The sequence below is a fragment of the Carcharhinus amblyrhynchos genome, chromosome 9 (genome assembly GCF_965287045.1).
Source record: "Carcharhinus amblyrhynchos chromosome 9, sCarAmb.v2.hapA, whole genome shotgun sequence".
Lineage (NCBI taxonomy): Eukaryota > Metazoa > Chordata > Chondrichthyes > Carcharhiniformes > Carcharhinidae > Carcharhinus > Carcharhinus amblyrhynchos.
In genome coordinates, this window is record NC_137332.1 from 56,905,429 (window position 1) to 56,927,411 (window position 21,983).

Sequence of the window (21,983 nt, forward strand, 5' to 3'; positions counted from 1 at the left end):
GAAAGAGAGAAGTAAATCTCAATACAGAAAGCAGATTGTAGTTCATCTGTAATTGTTTTGCATGTTAAAATACTCCCAGTGAAATTTATTGTATGCCCATATACCCATGCACATATTATATACAAGTGCACTACTAATATTTACAAATTTATAGCATTTAAAAGGAAACTGTTAATTTTGGGGGAGGTTATAGGTAATGTAAAAGCATAGATGGAGAGTTGGTTAACTAACAGAAAGCAAAGATGGGGTAAATGGGTGTTTTTCTTATTGGCAATCAGTGACTAGTGGTGTGCCTCAGGGATCAGTGTTAGGACTACAATAGTTTACAATTTGGAGTTGGGGACCAAGTGTAGTGTAAAAATTTGCAGATGACACTAAGATAAGTGGTAGAGCAAAGTGTGCTAAGGACACTGGCGGCCCAATTTTACCAACAATTTGCACCTGTTTTTGGGCACGAAAACTTGATAAAGTCAGGTGTGAGGCGAGTTGCACAATATGCGACAACTTCTACGCCTGTTTCCCCTTTACCAAGTGGCTAAAAAGGCCACGATCGCCACCGCGCCTGAATCGGGTGCAATGCCAATTTAAATGCATTTGCATGCATTTAAGTTGACTTAATGGGCTGGATGCCCAAACTTACCTGCACTTCCCCCTTTACCACCGCGTTCACCCAAACAGATTTGGCGTGAAACAGACATGATCCGCAAAGGTCCGATTTGGGTGCTCCAACTTCTGAGGAGGTAAGTTCAGAGTTTCAAGGGGGGTGGGGCATGTCAGATCATTCTCTGGTGGAGGGGGGTGGAAGGCAGATCGTTCTCTGGTGGGGGGGTGGGGAAGAGGGTCAGATCATTCTCTGGTGGGGGATGCGGAGGAGGGACAGATCATTCCCCAGTGAGGCAGGGGCAGGGGGATCCGCTGCCACTCTACGAGTGATGGGGAGGCAAGTGGGGCAAGGGGCCACAATCAGGTCTGGGGGGGTGGAAATGAGTGGATAAGGGGGACAGTTATGCTGTGGGGATGGGGCAATGTTCTGTGGGGATCATCGCTCCTGGGCCGCTTTATCCACTTTTTGCAGCCTGATGTGGCTTTAACCTAATTGGGGGGGGGAGGTGCAAGGGTAGGTGACATTACGGGGTCTAAAGTTAAGGAGAGGGTACAGGTAAGGGAAGAGGCCGAGGATGTCCCAATAATAAAGGAAGTAGGGGGCGTGAGTATGGTTGGTGGCATTCTGGCAAATAGGGTCCAGGCGAAGGCTGGGATGAAGGCACTTTATCTGAATGCACGAAGCATTCGGAATAAAGTGGATGAGCTGGTGGCGCAGATCAGCATGAATGGATATGATCTGGTGGCCATTACAGAGACGTGGCTGCAAGGTGACAGGGACTGGGAGCTGAATGTCCAGGGGTATCAAGTGTTTAGGAAGGATAGGCGGGAGGAAAAAGGGGGGGCGTAGCTCTGCTGATTAAGGATAGCATCAGGGTGGTAGCAAGGGATGATATAGGAACCAAAGAGCAGAAAGTGGAATCGTTGTGGGTGGAGATTAGGAACAGCAAAGGGAGGAAGACGCTGGTGGGTGTTGTCTATAGGCCCCCGAATAATGATCTGGAGGTGGGTCGGGCTGTTAACGCGCAAATAAGTGCGGCGTGCAGGAATGGAACGGTGATAATTATGGGGGATTTCAATCTACATATTGATTGGTCGACCCATGTTGGACGCGGTGGACTCGAGGAGGAGTTCTTGGAATGCTGCCGGGATAGTTTCCTTGAACAGTGTGTGTTGGAGCCGACGAGGGAGCGAGCTATCTTGGATCTGGTGTTATGTAATGAGGCGGGTAGAATTAGGGACCTTGTGGTGAAGGATCCTCTTGGGGAGAGTGATCATTGTGTGGTGGAGTTTCTGGTGTAGATGGAGGAGGAGAAAGTGGGTTCCCGGACACGCGTCCTTTGTTTGAACAGAGGGGAGTACGGTAGGATGAGAGAAGAATTGGCGAATGTTGACTGGGGGAGCGCATTGGAAGGTAGGTCTGCTAAGGAGCAGTGGAGGATCTTTAAGGAGATCTTTCTTGGTGCTCAGCAGAAATTTATTCCGATGGTTAAAAAGGACCGTAGGAGGAGAGGTAATAAGCCATGGATAATGAAGGAGGTGAAGGAAAGTGTTAAATTAAAAGCAGAGGCGTTTAGAGTAGCTAAGAGTAGTGGGCGAGAAGAGGATCGGGAGAGGTTTAAATGTCAACAAAGATTGACAAAGTTGATAAAGAAGGGTAGGAGAAACTATGAAGCTGGGCTAGCGCTTAATATAAAAAAGGATAGCAAGAGTTTTATAAATATATAAAAAGGAAGAGGCTGGCTAGGGTGAACGTTGGACCCTTAGAGGATGAGAGGGGGGACTTAGTGGTAGGGGATGGGGAAATGGCTGAGGTCTTGAATAACTTTTTTGTTTCGGTCTTCACGGAGGAGGACGTGAATAATTTGCTGGGTGTTAGCGATGGAAAGGTGGTAGGACTGGAGGGCCTCAATTACATTATTGTTACTAGAGAGGCGGTGCTTGACAGACTGGAGGGACTGATTGTGGACAAGTCCCCAGGACCGGATGGAATGCAACCAAGGGTTCTAAAAGAAATGGTGGAGGTGATAGTGGATGCCTTGGTGGTTATTTTCCAAACGTTGCTGGATGAAGTGCCGGAAGATTGGAAAACGGCTAATGTTATGCCATTCTTTAAGAAGGGTGGCAGGCATAAGGCAGGGAATTATAGGCCGGTTAGTTTAACATCTGTTGTAGGTGAAATGTTAGAATCCGTCATCAAGGAGGAAATAGCGAGGCATCTTGAGGGGAATTGCTTGATAGAGCAGACACAGCACGGTTTTGTTAAGGGGAAGTCGTGTCTGACAAATTTATTGGAGTTCTATGAGGATGTGTCTAGGTGGTGGATAGAGGAGAGCCGATGGATGTGGTCTTTCTTGATTTTCAGAAGGCGTTTGACAAGGTACCTCACAAAAGGTTATTGCAGAAGGTAAGGGGGCATGGAGTTGGGGGTAGGGTGTTAGTGTGGATAGAGGATTGGTTGTCAAATAGGAGGCAGAGAGTGGGGGTTAATGGGTGCTATTCGGATTGGCGGTTGGTGACTAGTGGAGTGCCCCAGGGGTCAGTGCTGGGGCCTCAGCTATTTACCATTTATATAGATGATCTGGAGGAGGGAACCAAGTGTATGGTGTCAAAATTTGCCGATGACACCAAGATTGGTGGAACGGCAAATTGTGCGGAGGGTGTGGAGAGTCTGCAGAAGGATCTAGATAGGCTGGGCGAATGGGCCAGGAACTGGCAAATGGAATTTAATGTTGGCAAGTGCGAGGTGGTCCACTTTGCTAGGAATAATGGTAGGAAGGACTATTACTTACGTGGCGAAAAACTGCAGCAGGCGACGGTGCAGAGGGACCTCGGGGTCCTTGTGCATGAGTCACAAAAACCCAGCCTACAGGTGCAGCAGGTGGTCAGGAAGGCTAATGGGATGCTGGCCTTCAAGGCGAGGGGGATTGAATATAAAAGTAGGGAGGTCTTGCTGCAGCTGTATAGGGCATTGGTGAAGCCGCAGCTGGAGTACTGTGTGCAGTTTTGGTCGCCGCACTTACGCAAGGATATTTTGGCCTTGGAGGGAGTGCAGAGGAGGTTTACTAGGCTGATACTGGAGTTGAGGGGCTTGAGCTATGAGGAGAGGCTGAATAAACTAGGCTTGTACTCGTTAGAGTTTAGAAGAATGAGGGGAGATCTCATTGAGACATATAAGATGATGAATGGGATGGATAGGATAGAGGTGGAGAGACTCTTCCCGCTCAGAAAGGATAGTAGGACTAGAGGGCACAGCCTCAAGATAAAGGGGGGGCGGTTTAGAACAGAGTTGAGGAGGAACTTCTTCACTCAAAGGGTGGTGAATCTCTGGAATTCTCTGCCTGTTGAAGTGGTGGAGGCTGCCTCGCTAAATATTTTTAAGACGCAGGTTGATGGGTTTTTGATAAGCGAGGGGATTAAGGGTTATGGGGAGAGGGCGAGAATGTGGAACTGAGCCACGACAGATCAGCCATGATCTTATTGAATGGCAGGGCAGGCTCGAAGGGCTAGATGGCCTACTCCTGCTCCTATTTCTTATGTTCTTAGATCGGAGCTGCAATGTCTTGGGTGTGATAAGCCCCGCCCACTGGCTTCTGCAGCGTGATTCAGAATCACTGCTTTTTTTTCAGGCAGAGTATGTATGGGGACACCGGAGAACAGGTTTCCAAGTTGGATCTGAAACGCTCCCAGATTCAAGTCCGCACAGCACTTATAATCAAAATGATAAAATCGGGTCCTGAAAGTCTGCAAAGGGATATAAATAGTTTAAGTGAGTGGGCAAACTGGACAGATGGGCAGGTGGAGTACAACGTAAGATCATCCATACTTCAAAAGATTAGTCATGGAACGAATCAATTCCAGCCTCCTGATTCTACTGCAGTTTGCCTATCACTGCAACAGGTCCATAGCAGATGCCATTTCCTCGGCCCTGCACTCAACCCTGGGACACCTAGCTAAGAAGAATACCTATGTCAGACTCCTATTTATTGGCTATAGCTCAGCCTTCAACACCATTATTCCCATGAAATTCATCTCCAAACTCTGTGGCCTGGGCCTCAGCACCTACCTCTGCTAATGGATCCTCAACATCCTAATTCACAGACCACAATCAGTAAAGATAGGCAACAGTACCTCCTCCACGATCATCCTCAACACCGGTGCCCCACAAGGTTGTGTTCTCATCCCCCTACTATACTCCTTATACACCTATGACCGTGTGGCCAAATTCCCCTCCAATTCGATTTTCAAGTTTGCTGATGACACCAATATAGTGGGTCAGATCTCAAACAATGCCAAGACAGGAATGAGATAGAGAATCTGGTGAACTACTGCAGCAACAATCACCTCTCTCTCAATGTCAACAAAATGAAGGAGATTGTCATTGACTTCAGGAAGCATAAAGGAGATGCCCCTGTCTATATCAAATGGGACAAAGTAAAAAGAGTTGAGAAATTCAAGTTTTTAGGTGTCCAGATCACCAATTATCTGTCCTGGTCCAACATTATAGTTAAGAAAGCCCACCAATATCTCTACTTTCTCAGAAGACTAAGGAAATTTGGCATGTCAGCTATGACTCTCATCAACTTTTACAGATGCACCATAGAAAGCATTCTTTCTGGTTGCATCACAGCTTGGTATGGCTCCTGCTCTGTCCAAGGCCACCAGGAGCCCAGCCTCCCATCCAGTGACTCTGTCTAGACTTTCCATTGCCTTGGCAAAGCAGCCAGCATAATTAAGGACCCCACACACCCTGGTCTTTCTCTCTTCCACCTTCTTCCTTTGGGAAAAAGATACAAAAGGCTGAAGTCATGTACCAACTGACTCAAGAACAACTTCTTCCCTGCTACCGTCAGACTTTTGAATGGACTTACCTTGCATTAAGGTGCTCTTTCTCTATGCCCTAGCTATGACTGTAACACTACATTCTTTACTCTCATTTCCTTCTCTTTGAATGGTATATCTTGTCTGTATAGCACGCAAGAAACAATACTTTTCACTGTATGTTAATACATGTGACAATAACAAATCAAATCAAATCGAAATCATCCATTTTGATAGGAATAACAGCAAAATGGACTATTATTTAAAGGGTAAAAAATTGCAGCGTGCTGCTGTGCAGAGGGACCTGGGTGTCCTTATGCATGAATCACAAAAAGTTGGTTTGCAGGTGTAGCAGGTAATTAAGAAAGCAAATAGAATTTTGTCCTTCATTGCTAGAGAGGTGGAGTTTATAAACAGGGATGTTATGTTGCAGCTATATAAGGTGGTGGTGATGTCACACCTGGAATACTGTGTACAGTTTTGGTCTCCTGACTTGAGAAAGGATACACTGGAAGGGATGCAGAGGAGATTCACTAGTTTGATTCCAGAGTTGAGAGGGTTGGCTTATGAGGAGAGACTGAGTAGTCTGTGACTAAACTCATTGGAATTCAAAAGAATAAGGGGAAATCTTATAGAAACATGTAAAGTTATGAAGGGAACAGATAAGATAGAAGCTGAGAGGTTGTTTCCACTGGCAGGTGAAATTAGAACTAGGGGGCATGGCCGCAAAAGAAGAGGGAGCAGATTTAGGACTGAGTTGAGGAGGAACTTGTTCACCCAAACAGTTGAGAATCTGTGGAGTTACCTGCCCGGTGAAGCAGTTGAGGCTACCTTATTGAATGTATTTAAGGCAAGGATAGATAATTGTTTTAACAATAAAGGAATTAAGGGTTATGGTGAGTGGGCGGGTAAGTGGAGCTAAGTCCACAGAATGATCAACTATGATCTTATTGAATAGCAGAGCTGGCTCAAGGGCCCAGATGGCCTCTACTCCTGCTCCTTGTTCTTATGTTCTTATAACATTAAGGAGACCAATCAACCATTTTCATCATAACAACATTATAAACTGAATTTATTAAAAGCAAATTACTGCTTATGCTGGAATCTGAAACCAAAAGAGAAAATGCTGGGAAACCTCAGCAGGCCTGGCAGCATCTGACAAGGAGAGAAAAGAACTGACGTTTCGAGTCCAGATAACCCTTTGTCAAAGCTAAAAGGCATAGAAAATGGGAGATATTGAAACTGTGGGATGAAGGAATGAAAGATAAGTCATAGCCATAAAAACAAAAGAAAAGGCTGCTAATGGCAGTCCATGGAGAGAATAAAGGGTGTGAACGGCCAAACGGCAGAGAAGCTGAAATCAGAGGGTAAACTGTGACAGATGAAGATGTGGGGGAGGAGGTGAGATGGGTGGAAGAGAAGTAGTAGCCTTTCCCTTGTTTTTGTGGCTGTGACTCATCTTTCATTCCCTCACCCTACAGTTTCAGTATTTCCCACTTTTTATGCATTTTAGTTTTGACAAAGGGTCATCTGGACTCAAAATGTCAGCTATTTTCTCTCCTGACAGATGCTGCCAGACCTACTGAGATTTTCCAGCATTTTCTCTTTTGAGAATTGAATTTATTGTTGGCTGTGTGCATATGACCCACTGGCTGGACAGTTGGCAAGAGACCAATGCTATCCCTTCTGAGGCCTACCTGTGCTTATTCCAATCACAGAAATTCAGGGACACCTGTGGCCTTTCTCAGAATCAAGTACTCCAAAGCAGATGTCCCAACCTCCCAACTGCTGTCAGATACTCAGAGATGGAAAGCTCTTGTGATTGACAGCACCATGGAGGAGGGTGCAGCTGCTGTCAGAATCCCAGGAAAAAGGTCAGTGGGAGTGGGGAGCATTCTCAGGGGACAGGGGTCACAGGGACAGGAGAGATATAGCTCTCAGTGGCCACAGTTTTGCCCTATGTCCATGCCCTCAATCAAGCACAGATTAGTACAGTTGAGCCAGTTAGACAGGCTGCCCATTAGCAGGCCACTTGAAGTTGACAAAGTTGCAGCAGAGGCCTAAAGAGTGCTTAAGTGATCATTAATTGACTACTTAAGGGTCTCCAGTGGAGGAAGGGCACTACCACAATTTACTTCCAGTGGAAGTAGGAAAGCATTGTATATTGGTTCCAATACCAACCCACACGTTTTCAGGCCCTCCTACTTCTTTACTCGTTTCTGGTATGATCAAAAAATTCCACCTTGTGTATAAGTGAATACACAATGATTTTGTATTGTAGAGTTTGTCTTATCCATATCTTACACCTTCCCCACAATAAAGGCAATTGATTCCAAAACATTGCAACCTGAGCAAATCAGAATTTCTCGTTTTAGAGTTGTTTAGTATATAGATATTAGAAGTGAAATTGGTCTATGTCAGCTGTGCAAACCACGCTCAGAGAATTGACAATGGATATTTCACCATGCATCATCTTCTTTCCATGGAGGTTCACAGAACGATAGAACAAACCTTTTTTTGCTGTTCTCAGCAGAGTGTACTAACGGATCATATCATTATGAACATCTTCCACTGCCTCTACAGGAGGGCTTTTATTTCTCCACACTCAAAATGTGCCTAATCGCCCATGTCTTGTTATTTGACTATTTGAATTTAAAAACCTTGGCAATATTTCCAAGGCACTGGAAAAAAACATGCCTTGGTGAAAAAATGCTGATTTGCTGCAAGCCCATTTTGCACTGTTGGTGCCAACCAATTTCACCCTCATTCAATTTTAAAATGGAAGCGATATGTTCTTCTGTGCCCTGCTCACCACAAGTCCACTTTATCCTGACCATTCATTTCAGCATTTTTAACCAATTTCTATCATAAACTTTTATATGGTTGTTTTTCTGCCCATTCTTGAGTGTCATTTTTCTGTACTGAATGGTTCTGTACAATGGTTTCTATAAGAAGTCCTTACACCACAGTGGGTCTCTTTAGTACTAATTACATGCTGGCCCACATTTAACCTTTCCAGGCAGGGTGGCACCAACGACATCCTCTCCTGAAAATGTGCAGTCACAACCCTTTCATTGCTAAATGGCAAATGCCTTGCAGCACAATTGAACAAAAGTACCATAACCACATGCTTCTCAGTGGAGCACACTAACACATCATATCATTATGAACATCTTCCACTGCCTTTACAGGAGGGCCCTTTTATTTCTCCATGCTCAAAATGTGCCTAATTGCCCATGTCTTGTTATTTGACTAACCTCAAAGAGTAATTAATTACAAACTTCAAGGGGGTTAACTACGGTCATGGGGCAGGGGCCATAGGAAAAAGTATCATTAAAGCAACTATAAGATATAGGGTATAGTAAAACTGCCTACTCTTGTACATTTCTGAGGTGATAACTTCTAGAAACTACGTTAGGTCATTAAAATGCAATTCACTGGGAGAAAGAACATTTTTTAATCTTACCTGTCTGCATGTGAAGAAATAATTTCTCAAGCACATGAATTTGAAATAAATGATGCTGCAATATCACATTAATTTTAATTTAAATGGAAAAGAATTTGAGTTAAATTAATGATCTTTGATTTATATTGTTCCAATTATGCTCACTGAACGTCAAAACTGCAAATTTTCACCAGCTGGTGGAGAATTTAAATTAGAATTACACGTTCAATATAGTAAACTCTGGTTAAATACAGAGGTCAACATTTTCAAAAATGGCACTGTGACTTTTGCTCAGATTTTAATTTGTTGTGCTTATAAAATATAAAGTAGCATGGTTATTTCAGATCTGACTGGTTGGCTGTCCTTGCCCATTTGTGAGTCGCCCAGGTAACAGTCACATGCTCAGGCTTATAAGCCATAGGTGGAGCCAGTGAATTTTCAGTGACGATGGCAAATGAGCTAGAACCTAGAGGGACAACTGCTTCTTAAAGATGAAAGATTCTTTGGGAACAGGACTTGTGTTTCCTTAAAGCATCCCATGTACACCTTTCCTGAGTCATATTGTTTATTACTTCCTGAAATTGAAAATGGGAGGCAAGTGAAGAGGAAAGCACAGGGCTGTGAAGTGTGGGGAAATGGGCAGAGGACTTGCCCTTGGGCAGCTCATGAGTACAAAGTTACAAAATAGAAATGAGAGTTTTGATAGCTAATCTATCCAGTTAAACATTGCAGTAAAAAAAATGCAGCAGTGGTATCGGCAGGTCTCTCATTATGAAGCCTGCTCTTTTCCAAATAAAAAGCTATTTTTCTAAGATACGTTAATTCTGGCATTTCTCAGTGTATAGGTCTTGCTCACAGAAGAAGTGAAGCTGAAGTAAAATGGCCAAATCGACAAAGTCTGAGACGTGGAATGACTGAATTAAAAATGGCTCTTCTTAGTGAATAGCTTCACTTAGCTAGCAAGCTTACTTTGTTTTTTCTGTCAGCTGTGTGACACTCATGCACTGGAAGCCAAAGGCACCAGAGTAATACAAGAAGAGCTGAACGTTCTGGTTTTAATCATGAATTAGCACCATGCCGTGTGTTACTTTGTTTCAGGAAATCATGTGCTCTGTTTCTCATGATAGCAAAAGTTCAACTTAATTCTGCTGAGTGGATATTTTGCAACCATAATTATCTGCTCATTATCGAATCAGAGTAAAGAAGAATGGACAATAAATTTTTTGACAAGAAATACTTTTTTTTGCAAAAAGAATAATCTATTTACATTGCAGAACCTTTTCAAGTGCTGCAAATGTGCTCAACTATGTGCCTGGTTATACAGCAGGGTGACTGGCGGCTATACCAGAATGATTACATCTTCCAACTATGCACACAAACACAAACTTAAAGCTGTTGCTCATGTACCACCATGTTGTTAAAAGGTTAGGACAGATGTGACTTTATGGGGTAGGTTTTAACTGCACGACTTCTTTCTGCCTGACTGCCATAGTAACAATGTATGAACCCGTGAGAGTCATGAACCTGTGAGAGTCCTAGAGCCTTGTGTAACTATTGCAGTTTCTCAGATCTTCTCTGCAGTGTTCCACCATTACTATACCATGTAGTACTTCCAAAGTCCAAAAGTGTTGTAGTACGTGCAATTGCAGGGGAATTGCACTGCACTGCTGCAACACATGGAATTTCTAAGGTTGAGGAGTTTTATAGCAAATGGAATTGTAGTTTCCAGGGTTGCTATGGCATATTGGAGGCTTGAGACCCTTTGTCACTCTGGGGAGGGTAGAAAGGCTGATCACACAATTTTCCATCTCAACCATTAGAAGTTAAATTGGTGAAAAAGAATAACTCTAAAGGAAAATTAGCCCAAGTGTCCTCACATTTGATCACCAGGAACAAACTATATTACATTAAAGAAAGAAACGCAACATAAAATGCTTACAAAAAAACACTGAACATACATTTACGAGTTTGTGTATTCAAACTTTACATGGGCAAAATTTGTACAGTCCATTTCTGATTTTATATATATCTGCGTCATCAATAGCCAACATTCAACTCTCCTATAAATTGGCACCCCTAGCTAAGTTGTTCCAATACAACATTGGCATCTGCCTAACAATGTGGAAAATTGCCCAGCATAAATCCAACCAATTACCACCTCATCAGTTGACTCATGAACATCAGTATAGTGATGGAACGGGGTCATCAACAATGTATCAAACAGCATTCGCTTAACAATAACCTCTTCACTGACATTTAGTTTGGTTTCTGCCAGGGCCACTCAGCTTCTGACCTCATTACAGTATGGTTCAAACATGAACAAAAAAGCTGCAGATGTGAGGAGAGAGTGACTGCCCTTAACATCAAGTCAACCGCTGATTGAGTGTGGCATCAAGTAGCACATGGAGGAAAACTCTCCACTTGGTTGGAATCATATCTAGCTCAAAGGAAGTTGGCTGTGGCTGTTGGATGGCAATTATTGCAGTCCTCAGATATCACTACTTCATCAATGACTTTCCTTTCATCATAAGGTCATAAATGAGGCTATTGGCTGATGATTGCACAACATTCAGCACCATTCGCAACTCCTCAGATATTGTCCAAATGAGGCAAAACCTGGATTTGCCTCATTTGGACAATATCTGAGGAGTCGCAAATGGTGCTGAATGTTGCAGACAGTATCCAGGTTTGGACTGACAAGAGGAAATAGAGTCATGCCACCCAAGTGCAAGGCAATGTCCACCTCATAACCATCACCGCCTTAACATTTAATGTATTACCATTGTTGAATTCCCCACTATCGATATTCTGGGGATTATCATTGACCAGAAACTGAACTGGGCTAGCCATATAAATACTGTGGCTGCAAGGGCAGGTCAAAGGCTAGGAATCCTGCACCAAGTAACTCACCTCCTGATTTCCCAAAGCCTGTTCAGTATCAACAAGGCATAAGTCATAAACATGATAGAACACTTGTCTCGATGAATGCCACTCCACACCACTCAAGAAACTTGACACCATTCTGGACAATGCAGCCTACTTGATTGGCATCATTCACAAACATTCAGTCCCTCCACCATCAAAACATAAAGTAGCAGGGTGTACTATTTACAAGATGCACTGCAGGAACTCACCAAGACACCTAAGACAGCACCTTCTAAACTCAACTACCATCTGGAAGGACAAGGGCAGCAGACACTTAAGAATATCACTGCATGGAAGTCCCCCTCCAAGCCTCACTCCATCCTTACTTGGGAATATATTGCCTTTCCTTCACTGTCACTGGATCAAGATCCTGGAACCTCCTTCCAACAGCACTGCGGATGCACCTACATCAGATGAACTGCAGCATTCATGGTGGCAGCTTGCCACTAAATTCTCAAGGGCAAATAAGGATGAGCAATAAATGTTGGCCTAGCCAATGATGCCCACATCCCATGAATGAATAAAAAAAGAAAAAAATCCAGACTTTTATCATGTCACATTTTGTTTGGTACATAAAGTTAACGTTGATAACACTGCATCTATAAGTGAAAATCCCAAATTTTCCCATAACAGTGAAACCGTTTTACAAACAGAGTACAGTTTTGTTGCATTAGGATGCAACTGCCAGGGTTCTCCAATACTAATTTCTGGGCAAAGTGGGGGACAATCCAGGAAATGGCAGGCCAGATCCCACTTATTATTGTATGAAACAGAGAAGAGGTATACTGGCCATCATTAATATGTCAGGTCCCCTCATCCAATAGTAATTGTGCTCAATACAAGAGGTATTGATGTGTACATAGAGTCATAGAGGTTTACAGCATTGAAACAGGCCTTTTGACCCAACTTTTCCATGCCATCCTTTTTTAAACCATTAAGCTAGTTCCAATTGCCCACATTTGGTCCATATCCCTCCAAACCCATCTTACCCATGTAACTGTCTAAAAGCTTTTTAAAATACAAAATTATACCCGCCTCTACTACTACCTCTGGCAGCTTGTTCCAGACACTCACCACCCCCTGTGTGAAAAAATTACCCCTCTGGACCTTTTTGTATCTCTCCCCTTTCACCTTAAACCTATGCCCTCTTTTGGAAAAAAATATTGACTATCTAGCTGATCTGTGCCCCTCATTATTTTATAGATCGCTATAAGATCACCCCTCAGCCTTCTACTCTCCAGACAAAAAAGTCCCAGTCTATCCAGCCTCTCCTTATAACTCAAACCATCAAATCCTGTAGCATCCTAGTAAATCTTTTCTGCACTCTTTCTACTTTAATAATATTCTTTCTATAATAGTGACCAGAACTGTACACAGTATTCCAAGTGTGGCCTTACCAATGTCTTGTACAACTTTAACAAGACATCCCAACTCCTGTATTCAATGTTCTGACCGATGAAACAAAGCATGCTGAATGCCTTCTTCACCACTCTGTCCACCTGTGACTCCACTTTCAAGGAGCTTTGAACCTGCACCCCTAGATCTCCTTATTCTGTAACTCTCCCCAACACCCTAACATTAATTGAGTACGTCCTGCCCTGGTTCAATCTAGCAAGCAGCATCACCTCGCATTTATCCAAATTAAACTCCATCTGTCATTCATCAGCCCACTGGCCCAATTGATCAAGATCTCATTGCAATCTGAGATACCTTCTTCACTGTCCATTATGCCTCCAATCTTGATGTCATCTACAAACTTACTAACCATGCCTCCTATATTCTCATTCAAATTATTAATATAAATGACAAACTTCATACATCTTATTTACATAAATATTTACCTTAATGGTCCACAGTCCTGGTTCTGGATCCTTTATGTTAACCACTCTAGCAGAGTTTGCAATGTGTAAGAGCTCATTAAGACCAGATTCCTTCTTTATCAACTTTCCTACAAGTAAAAAAGAACATTTTTATCAATGATAGCCTACCACTACTGTTAAATTGCACTAAAAACAAAATTCTCTGAAAATTTCCATGAAAATATCAAGTTTTTAATAAAAATAAAGTTAATAATAGTTTTTTTTAAATTCACCCCAATCTGGAGAACTTCTGCCTCGGTATTACAATGGGTAAGATTGTAACTCATCCAAAACTCATCCACTGGAGTTAAAATCAAGCCCAGTGAGTCCATCTCTGTTGCCACGAGTTGAGCAAGGCCAACGTTAGTCTGGCTTTCAAAATTCAAACAAAAGCCCAGGATCAGTCAGGTCACCATAGACTCTTGAGTTTGAAGGTTAGACAATGCTGGGATTTGATTTTGCCACTTGTTTTGTTCGAAGTCCATCACAAAATCAGCAGGCCTGTTTCCATAGAGACTGGTTTGAAGATTTAAGACCTGCTCTATTTCAGTTGCCAAACATGGAGCAATACCAGTGTGACTTACGAAGGATCTTACAAGTCACGAAGGAAAACAGAGAGTAAGAACTAGGTTTCCTTTTATGTCTGAAATTAAGTAGCTGAGTAATTTCTTAATTTAAAATAGACCTATGTTTTAAGTGTTAGTTACAAAAACTATGGTCTTGTATTTGAATTGCACCCGAATTTGGACATGACTTCAAAGTAGCATCTAATGAGGCCAGTCTCACTGCCATATTATTGCTAAGTTGCAGGCACCAATATAAGGAGCTCAGACACTGACTGATATTATAACGAGAGTCTGAAAGCAGCATTGAGTGAGTTGGGAGGGAGATGAATGATGAATTACAGTGGCCCATGTATTTAATGCAGCCTTTACCAATAAGACAGCTAGCACAGAGGTGGACATTTCACACAGGTAAACAGGTGACAGGGTAATTCAGTTTCCAGGCCTACATGTTTAAGGCTAGCAAGAAGAGGCAGTAATAATATACACTTGAATATCATTAACACTTGATGGAAATAATTGCTTTGGTAAGATGGGAAATATTACATACCCACAGTCCAAGAAATGCGCAAAATTGATAGCTTCACACACATTAACTAATATATCTAGAAAATATATCATATATATAAGATACATTTTCTAAATATATTACGTACATATCCACACAAAATGTAAATTCACAAAACCTATTCTGAACTCATAAGCACAAATTGCAAATACTGGTGGGAGTCATATGGCAGGGAGCAGACAGGCAGAAAAATGCCTGCCCACTGCAGCATGAGACCTGTAAGACTAAACCCTCAGACAACATGTGTTGGACTGTCAATCTCCCACCTGAACCCAGCATGGAGTAATAGCTGACCAGTGGGGAAGAGCAGGTTTTGCGGAGCAGAAGGCTAACATTGGGGAAACTAAAACAAGGACAGGGCTGAATTGGATGGATTTTGGATTGACGGCGGAGTCGAGGGGAAGGGGGAGACAGAAGGTTTGTGTTGGAGCAGCCATGATCTCGTGTGGAGGTGGACAGTCTCAAGGGGCTGAATGGCATACTCCTGCTCCTAATTCTTATGATCTGCTGATCAGCCCTGAAAGCTGTTCCTTCCCAAACGAAGATGTGCAGGTTAGGGGGGAATTGGCTGTTCCAAGCCATGCCAGGATGTGGAGGTTAGAGGGATTAGCCATGGTATACCGAAATAGGGTGGGAGAAAGGGCCTGGCTAAGGTAACTTGCCAGAGAACATTAGTGCAGACTCAATGGGCCAGATGGCCATCATCTGCACTGTAGTGATTCTATGATTCTGTGACAGTGGATCTGACCCAATGCTGAATACAGCTTCCCCTTTTGACTGAAACTTTTGCCACCAGCACCCTGCATCCTCAATTCAACCATCAGGACCTCACCATTGATAGCACTGACACGGCCCTTTAGGCCCTTCATCCTTTTTCCGATCCTTGCTTGACCCAGCTACCCCCACACCCTTACAGAATAACCAGGTCCTGATTCTGCCATCGCACTTCTCTTCATCTGAACACAAACTTTTCACCACACAGTTCAATATGAACAGCTTAATCACAACTGCACAGAGCCAACTGATGCCAGTCACCTGTTAGTGATCGCGAACAAGGTGCCACGAGTTTTGTGCTCCGTTAACTACACCTTGAGGACAGGACTTTATTGAAAATGGTTTAATGTTAATCAGAATTCATGGCATGCAAAATATATTACACACAAAAACCACCCACAGGTTGGCGTAATGGTTAATACATCACGTGTATCAACACACCGTTGGGAAATCAAAATTTTGCTTTCTGCCTAATTAAGTCATCTGGTGTACCTTTTTTTCTGCTCTCATGAGCTCCATCAAATTCCCATGTCTCCCATCCTATTGCAGGCCCTGAAATTAGCCTGTGGAATTTCTGACTTGAGCTGATGCAGCTGTGAACTTACCCAAATTTCACTGTGTTCCACTCAGATAGCACTTATTGAGATGAGTTACTGGGCCTGTTATACCCTTAAACTGAACATTAGTCTGCAATTATTATTAAGCTCAGGGGTCCATTGCACTGAGGTAGCAGTGCAGAAACTTTGCCCTTTTCCATTCAATTCTATGATTTAACCAAGTTCAAGCCATTTCATGTTGGCTGGCTGAATGTTCAACAGAGGACCGAAAGGGATGTGAGGCTAGCATGATGCTCACTCACCCTCTTAAAGGCAGACTTCCCCTTTTAGCTACACTCACTGAAAAGAAGCAGTTGCTCACAGCTACTATTGCAGTTTGCTACAAGAAGAAACAAAACAAACAGAGCACAAGGAAAGAAAGGGGCTTCAAAATTCAAGGATATGAGACTGCAGGCCTCAGTGATGGAGGTCAACAGAAGGATATAGCATGTAAGGAACAGGAGGCCCTTAAAGACAACCACAGAGGGGAATTGAAGCACGTAGCGAGGAGATGAATTCCATAAGTCTGGCCATGAGGACATGGGAGCAATGTGGGAAAATCTGCAAAGGCCTCATGTGTGCAGTCAAGGTTAGTGAAAGAATCTTCACATATCTCTTACCCACCATACCACTCTCTCAGTGCTTGATGCATACTGACACACCATCCCCTCTCCCAGCAAGAGTCCCCAGTGGTCCAGACTTGGCCTAACACGCTGATATTCTATCCTCACACACGTTCCAATGTTGCCAGTCTCACATCCATCTCTCGCTGCCTCCCATCCCTCCAGTTTTACGGTTGTGGCAGAATCAGCGATATTCTTACCACTCTCTTACAGGACAAGTTTACATATAATGGAAAGGAACAGAACAGGTGAAGGATGGGTAGATCTATATCAGCCACATAATTAGGCCAGCCCATAACATCAGGCATTTTTCAAAATATTGAGAATGGTGCCATCTTCCTGCTTTATGGCCCTTCACATCTTCCACCTAACCCTCATCTTGCTATTTGGAATGAAGTAAAAGTTGCTATAGGCATCATAATGGACCTCTTGCTTTTCCCCACCATTCACCATCCCAAGTCCCAAGAAGATATTGAAATATCAGGTTGTAAACAGTTGCTTTAAACTGTCCATTTGGTTCCATGGTAGAATAGGGGTGGGAGTCTAAAGAATAGCTAATCAGCACTTCTAACTAGATACAAGGCCCATGTGACTCACATTGCCATGGTGATAGAGCTTGAGAGAGGAAGGATGCAGAGAAAGCCACTGTGGCATCAGGTTACAAGCTTTCCTAAAATATACACAGACACATTGGGTGGTCTGCCAGTATTCAGGAAAGGGTGAGCAGTCATTGACAGCAAGATGCTGTGGTTCACTATTCAGGAACGCAAATCAGAACAGGCACTTGGATTGGAAGGTGGTAGAATGAGTCTGGGAGATTTGTAGTAGAGGAAGAATCACCAGTGAAAAACCTCACTATGAAAGAGAGTTCCGAGGTTAAAAGTTACTAGGCTGAGCAAGGATGCGAAGAAAAGCAAGACTATAGGAACTAATCACTTTTGACTAGTTCCAGGTGAATTACATATATACTTAAAGGCAGCATAAATTAAATCAGTGAAGTGTTTCTTCGGTTGCGTTGCAAGTGAAAAATAGAAAGTTCCGTTCTGTGGTGTCAAATACAAGCTGCCTACAAAGATTGTGTGTATTCAGAGCTTTTGGTCTTTTGTAGTAATAAAAAATCTTAAAATATAACTTTCTTGCTCTGTTCATAGAATCTCTATAGTGCAGAAGGAGGCCGTTCAGCCCATTGAGTCAGCACCAACTGTCCAACAGAGCATATTACCCAGGCCTTGACTCCATAACCCCATGTATTTACAATGCTAATCTACCTAGTCTACATATTTTTGGACACTGGAAGGCAATTTAGCAACGCCAAGCCACCTAACCTGCACATCTTTGGACTGTGGGAGGAAACCAGAGCACCTGGGGCAAATGCACATATACATGGAGAAATGTGCAAACTCCACACAGACAGTCACGCAAGGCCAGAATTAAATCTGGGCCCCTAGCACTATGAGACAGCAGAACTAACTATTGAGCCGCCCACTGTTCTTTCAGTTATTAACTAGAAGTTAAATTTCTTTTTAATCCTTTTATCTGTCTCTACCAAGATCGTAACAGTAATGAGGTAAGCAAAGTATAAAATGCTGTGATGATACTGTGCCATTAAGAAATGTATATTTTATCATGTTTCTTGTTAAGGGGTATGTTTAAAATTCAGCTGATTTATATGCTGCTGGTTTGTCTGGGCAACAGGCAGCTCAAATATTGAGAATGCAGGATAGTAACTAATTTTAGCTAATGGTGCTTCTGTCAGTGTTAATGCATTTGTGTTTACTTAAGTTTCCTGTGGGATTTCAGAAAAGGATTTTCATTAGATTGATTGACAAGAGATAGAGTCATGTGCTAATGAGAAGAGCTAAGCCTGCGGGGAAGATGCACTTTTCTCTTTTATTTTATAACATTCAATGTCCAGCCTGGTTCTGAATGAAGCAAGAGGTGTCTCCCTGTCTCTCCAGAGCTGTGTGAAAAGCTCTAGGACTGTTAACAAGAACAAGCACGTAAGCCTGTGTTACTAACTGAATTTGAAGAGGGGTTTCAAATCTGTAAGAGGAATATTACATAGGGATAAATTAGCAGTTCAGAACCATATTGTGTCATATTTAAATATTGTTCAATTAGTTAATGCTAAACTAATTCAAATCGTTATAGTTAAACTGTATTGTTAAATAAAGTTTGTTTTGATAAAATCTTCCTAGTCAATAGAAACACATCCAGAGTAAAACACTGTATGCTCATATTAATGCCAAAATAGCAAGTAATTGGGGTCTAGTGTAACTACATAATAAACTTTGGGGTTTCTAATATCATACCCTGAGGTATGACCAGAGGTTCTGGAAGGGTGGGGGGGGGTGGGAGAGGTGGGAGAAAGAGAGAGTGAGGCTAGAGATTAGGGCAGAAGTGTGGGTAATGGGCTGATATGGTTGAGAGTCGATTGAGGAAAAAGGAAGACATATCAGAAGTATTGGTTTGAAAGATGACATTGTCAAAAATAATCTTCCAAAGGCAGAAGGAAGAGACTAAAATCCTTAGAGGAAGTGGGCTGGAAGGAAGTGTAATCAAGGTTGCTGTGGGGGTCAGTGAGCATGTGACAGTCATAGAGTCATAGAGGCTTACAACATGGAAATAGGCCCTTCGGCCCAACTTGTCCATGCAGCCCTCTTTTTTAAAACCCCTTAACTAATCTCAATGACCGCATTTGGCCCATATCCCTTTATACCCATCGTACCCATGTAACTATCTAAATGCTTTTTAAAAGATAAAATTGTACCCGCCTCTATACTACCTCTGGCAGCTTGCTCCAGACACTCATCACCTCTGTGTGAAATAATTACCCTTCTGGACACTTCTGTATTTCTCCCCTCTCACCTTAAAACTATGCCCTCTAATTTTAGAGTCCCCTACCTTTGGGAGAAGATAATGACTATCTACCTTGTCTATGCCCTTCATGATTTTATAGACCTCTATAAAGTCACCCCTCAGCCTTCTACATGCCAAAGAGAAAGGTCCGAGTCTATTTAGCCTCTCCTTATAACTCAATCCACCAAGTCCCGGTAGCATCCTAGTAAATCTTTTCTGCACTCTTTCCAGTTTAATAATATCCTTTCTATAATAGGGTGACCAGAATTGCACACAATATTCTAAGTGTGGCCTTACCAATGTCTTGTAGAACATTAATAAGATGTCCCAACTCCTGTATTCAATGTTCTGACGGATGAAACCAAACATGCTGAATGCCTTTTTCACCATTCTGTCCACCTGTGACTCCACTTTCAAGGAGCTATGAACATGTATCCCTAGATCTCTTTGCTCTGTAACTCTCCCCCCAATGCCCTACCATTAACTGAGTAAGCCCTGACCTGGTTCAATCTACCAAAATGCATTATCTTGCATTTATCTAAATTAAACTGCCATTCGTCAGCCCAATTGATCGAGATCCCGCTGCAATTGGAGATAATCTTCCTCACTGTCCACCACGCCAACAATCTTGGTGTCATCTGCAAACTTACTAACCATGCCCCTATATTCTTATCCAAATCATTAATATAAATGACAAGTAACAGTGGACCCAGCACTGATCCCTGAGGTACACTGCTGGTCACAGGCCACCAGTTTGAAAAACAACTCTCTACAACCACCTTCTGGATTCTGTCAAGAAGCCAATTTTATATCCATTTAGAAATCTCATCCTGGATCCCATAAGATTTAACTTTATGCACAACCTACCATCCGGTACCTTGTCAAATGCCTTGCTAAAGTCCATGTAAATAACACCAACCGCACTGCCCTCATTTACCTTCTTGGTTACCCCTTCAAAAACCTCAATTAAATTTGAGAGACATGATTATCCACTCACAAAGCCATGCTGACTGGCCCTAACCATCTCTAAATGCCTGTAGATCCTGTCCCTCAAAATACCTTCCAATAATTTACCCACCACAGATGTGAGGCTCTCTGGCCTGTAGTTGCCAGGCTTTTCCCTGCAGCCCTTTTTAAACAAAGGCACAACATTTGCCACTCTCCAATCTTCAGGCACCTCTCCCCTGACTATCGACGATTCAAATATCTCGGCTAGGGGACCCACAATTTCCTCTCTAGCCTCCGACAACATCCTGGGATATACCTCATCAGGTCATGCAGATTTATTTACCCTGATGCGCTTTAAGGCTTCCAGAACCTCCTTCTCTGTAATATGTACACTCCTCAAGACATCAGTATTTATTTCCCCAAGTTCCCTAACATCCATGCTTTTCTCAACAGTAAATACTGATGAGAAATATTCATTTAGGATCTCACCCATCTCTTGTGGATCCACACACAAATTACCTTGTTGATCCTTAAGAGGCCCTACTCTCTCCCTTGTTACTCTTTTGCTCTTTACGTATTTGTAGAAGCTCTTCGGATTCTCCTTTGCCTTATCTGCCAAAACTATGTTGTGTCCCCTTTTTGCCCTCCTGATTTCTCTTTTAACTCTACTCCTACACCCGCTATACTCTTCAAGAGATTCAGTTGATCCCAGCTGCCTATGCACGTCATGTGCCTCTTTCTTCTTCTTGACCAGGGTCTCAATATCCTGAGTCATCCAGGGTTCCCTACTTCCACCAACCTTGCCCTTCATGCTAAGAGGAATGTGTTTACCCTGAAGCCTGGTTAACACAATTTTGAAAGTGTGCCACTTACCAGACATCCCTTTTCCTTCCCACAGACTCCCCCAATTAACTTTTGAAAGTGCCTGCCTGATACCATCAAAATTGACCTTGCCCCAGTTTAGAATATTAACTTTTGGGACAGACCTATTTTTGACTGTAGCTATCTTAAAAGTAATAGAATTATGGTCACTGGTCCCAAAGTGATTCCTCACTAACATTTCTGTCACCTGCCCTTCCTTATTTCCCAAGAGAAGGTCAAGTTTTGCCCCCTCTATAGTCGGGCCAGCCACATACTGAATGAGAAATTCGTCCTGAAATACACTCAACAAATGTCTCTCCATCCAACCCAGTCAATGTTGGGAAAGTAAAATCTCCGTCTATTACCACCCTATTTTTCTTGGAGCTATCTGTAATCTCCTACATATTTGCTCCTCAATTTCCCACTGACTATTTGGGGGCCTATAGTACAACCCTATCAAAGTGATTTCCCCTTTCTTATTTCTCGGTTCTATCCATATAGACTCAGTGGCTGAACCCTCAGATATATCCCCTTTCAG

General features: G+C 42.7%; 1 protein-coding gene across 1 annotated transcript in view; it reads right to left on the reverse strand.

Annotated features, from left to right (window-relative positions):
- Positions 1-21,983, reverse strand: part of hmcn1 (hemicentin 1) — a 543,993-nt gene that overhangs the window by 411,482 nt on the left and 110,528 nt on the right. Inside the window, exon 6 of the mRNA XM_080195726.1 lies at positions 13,636-13,742. Coding sequence (XP_080051852.1) covers positions 13,636-13,742 — 107 coding nt within the window. The remainder of the gene's footprint in view (positions 1-13,635; positions 13,743-21,983) is intronic.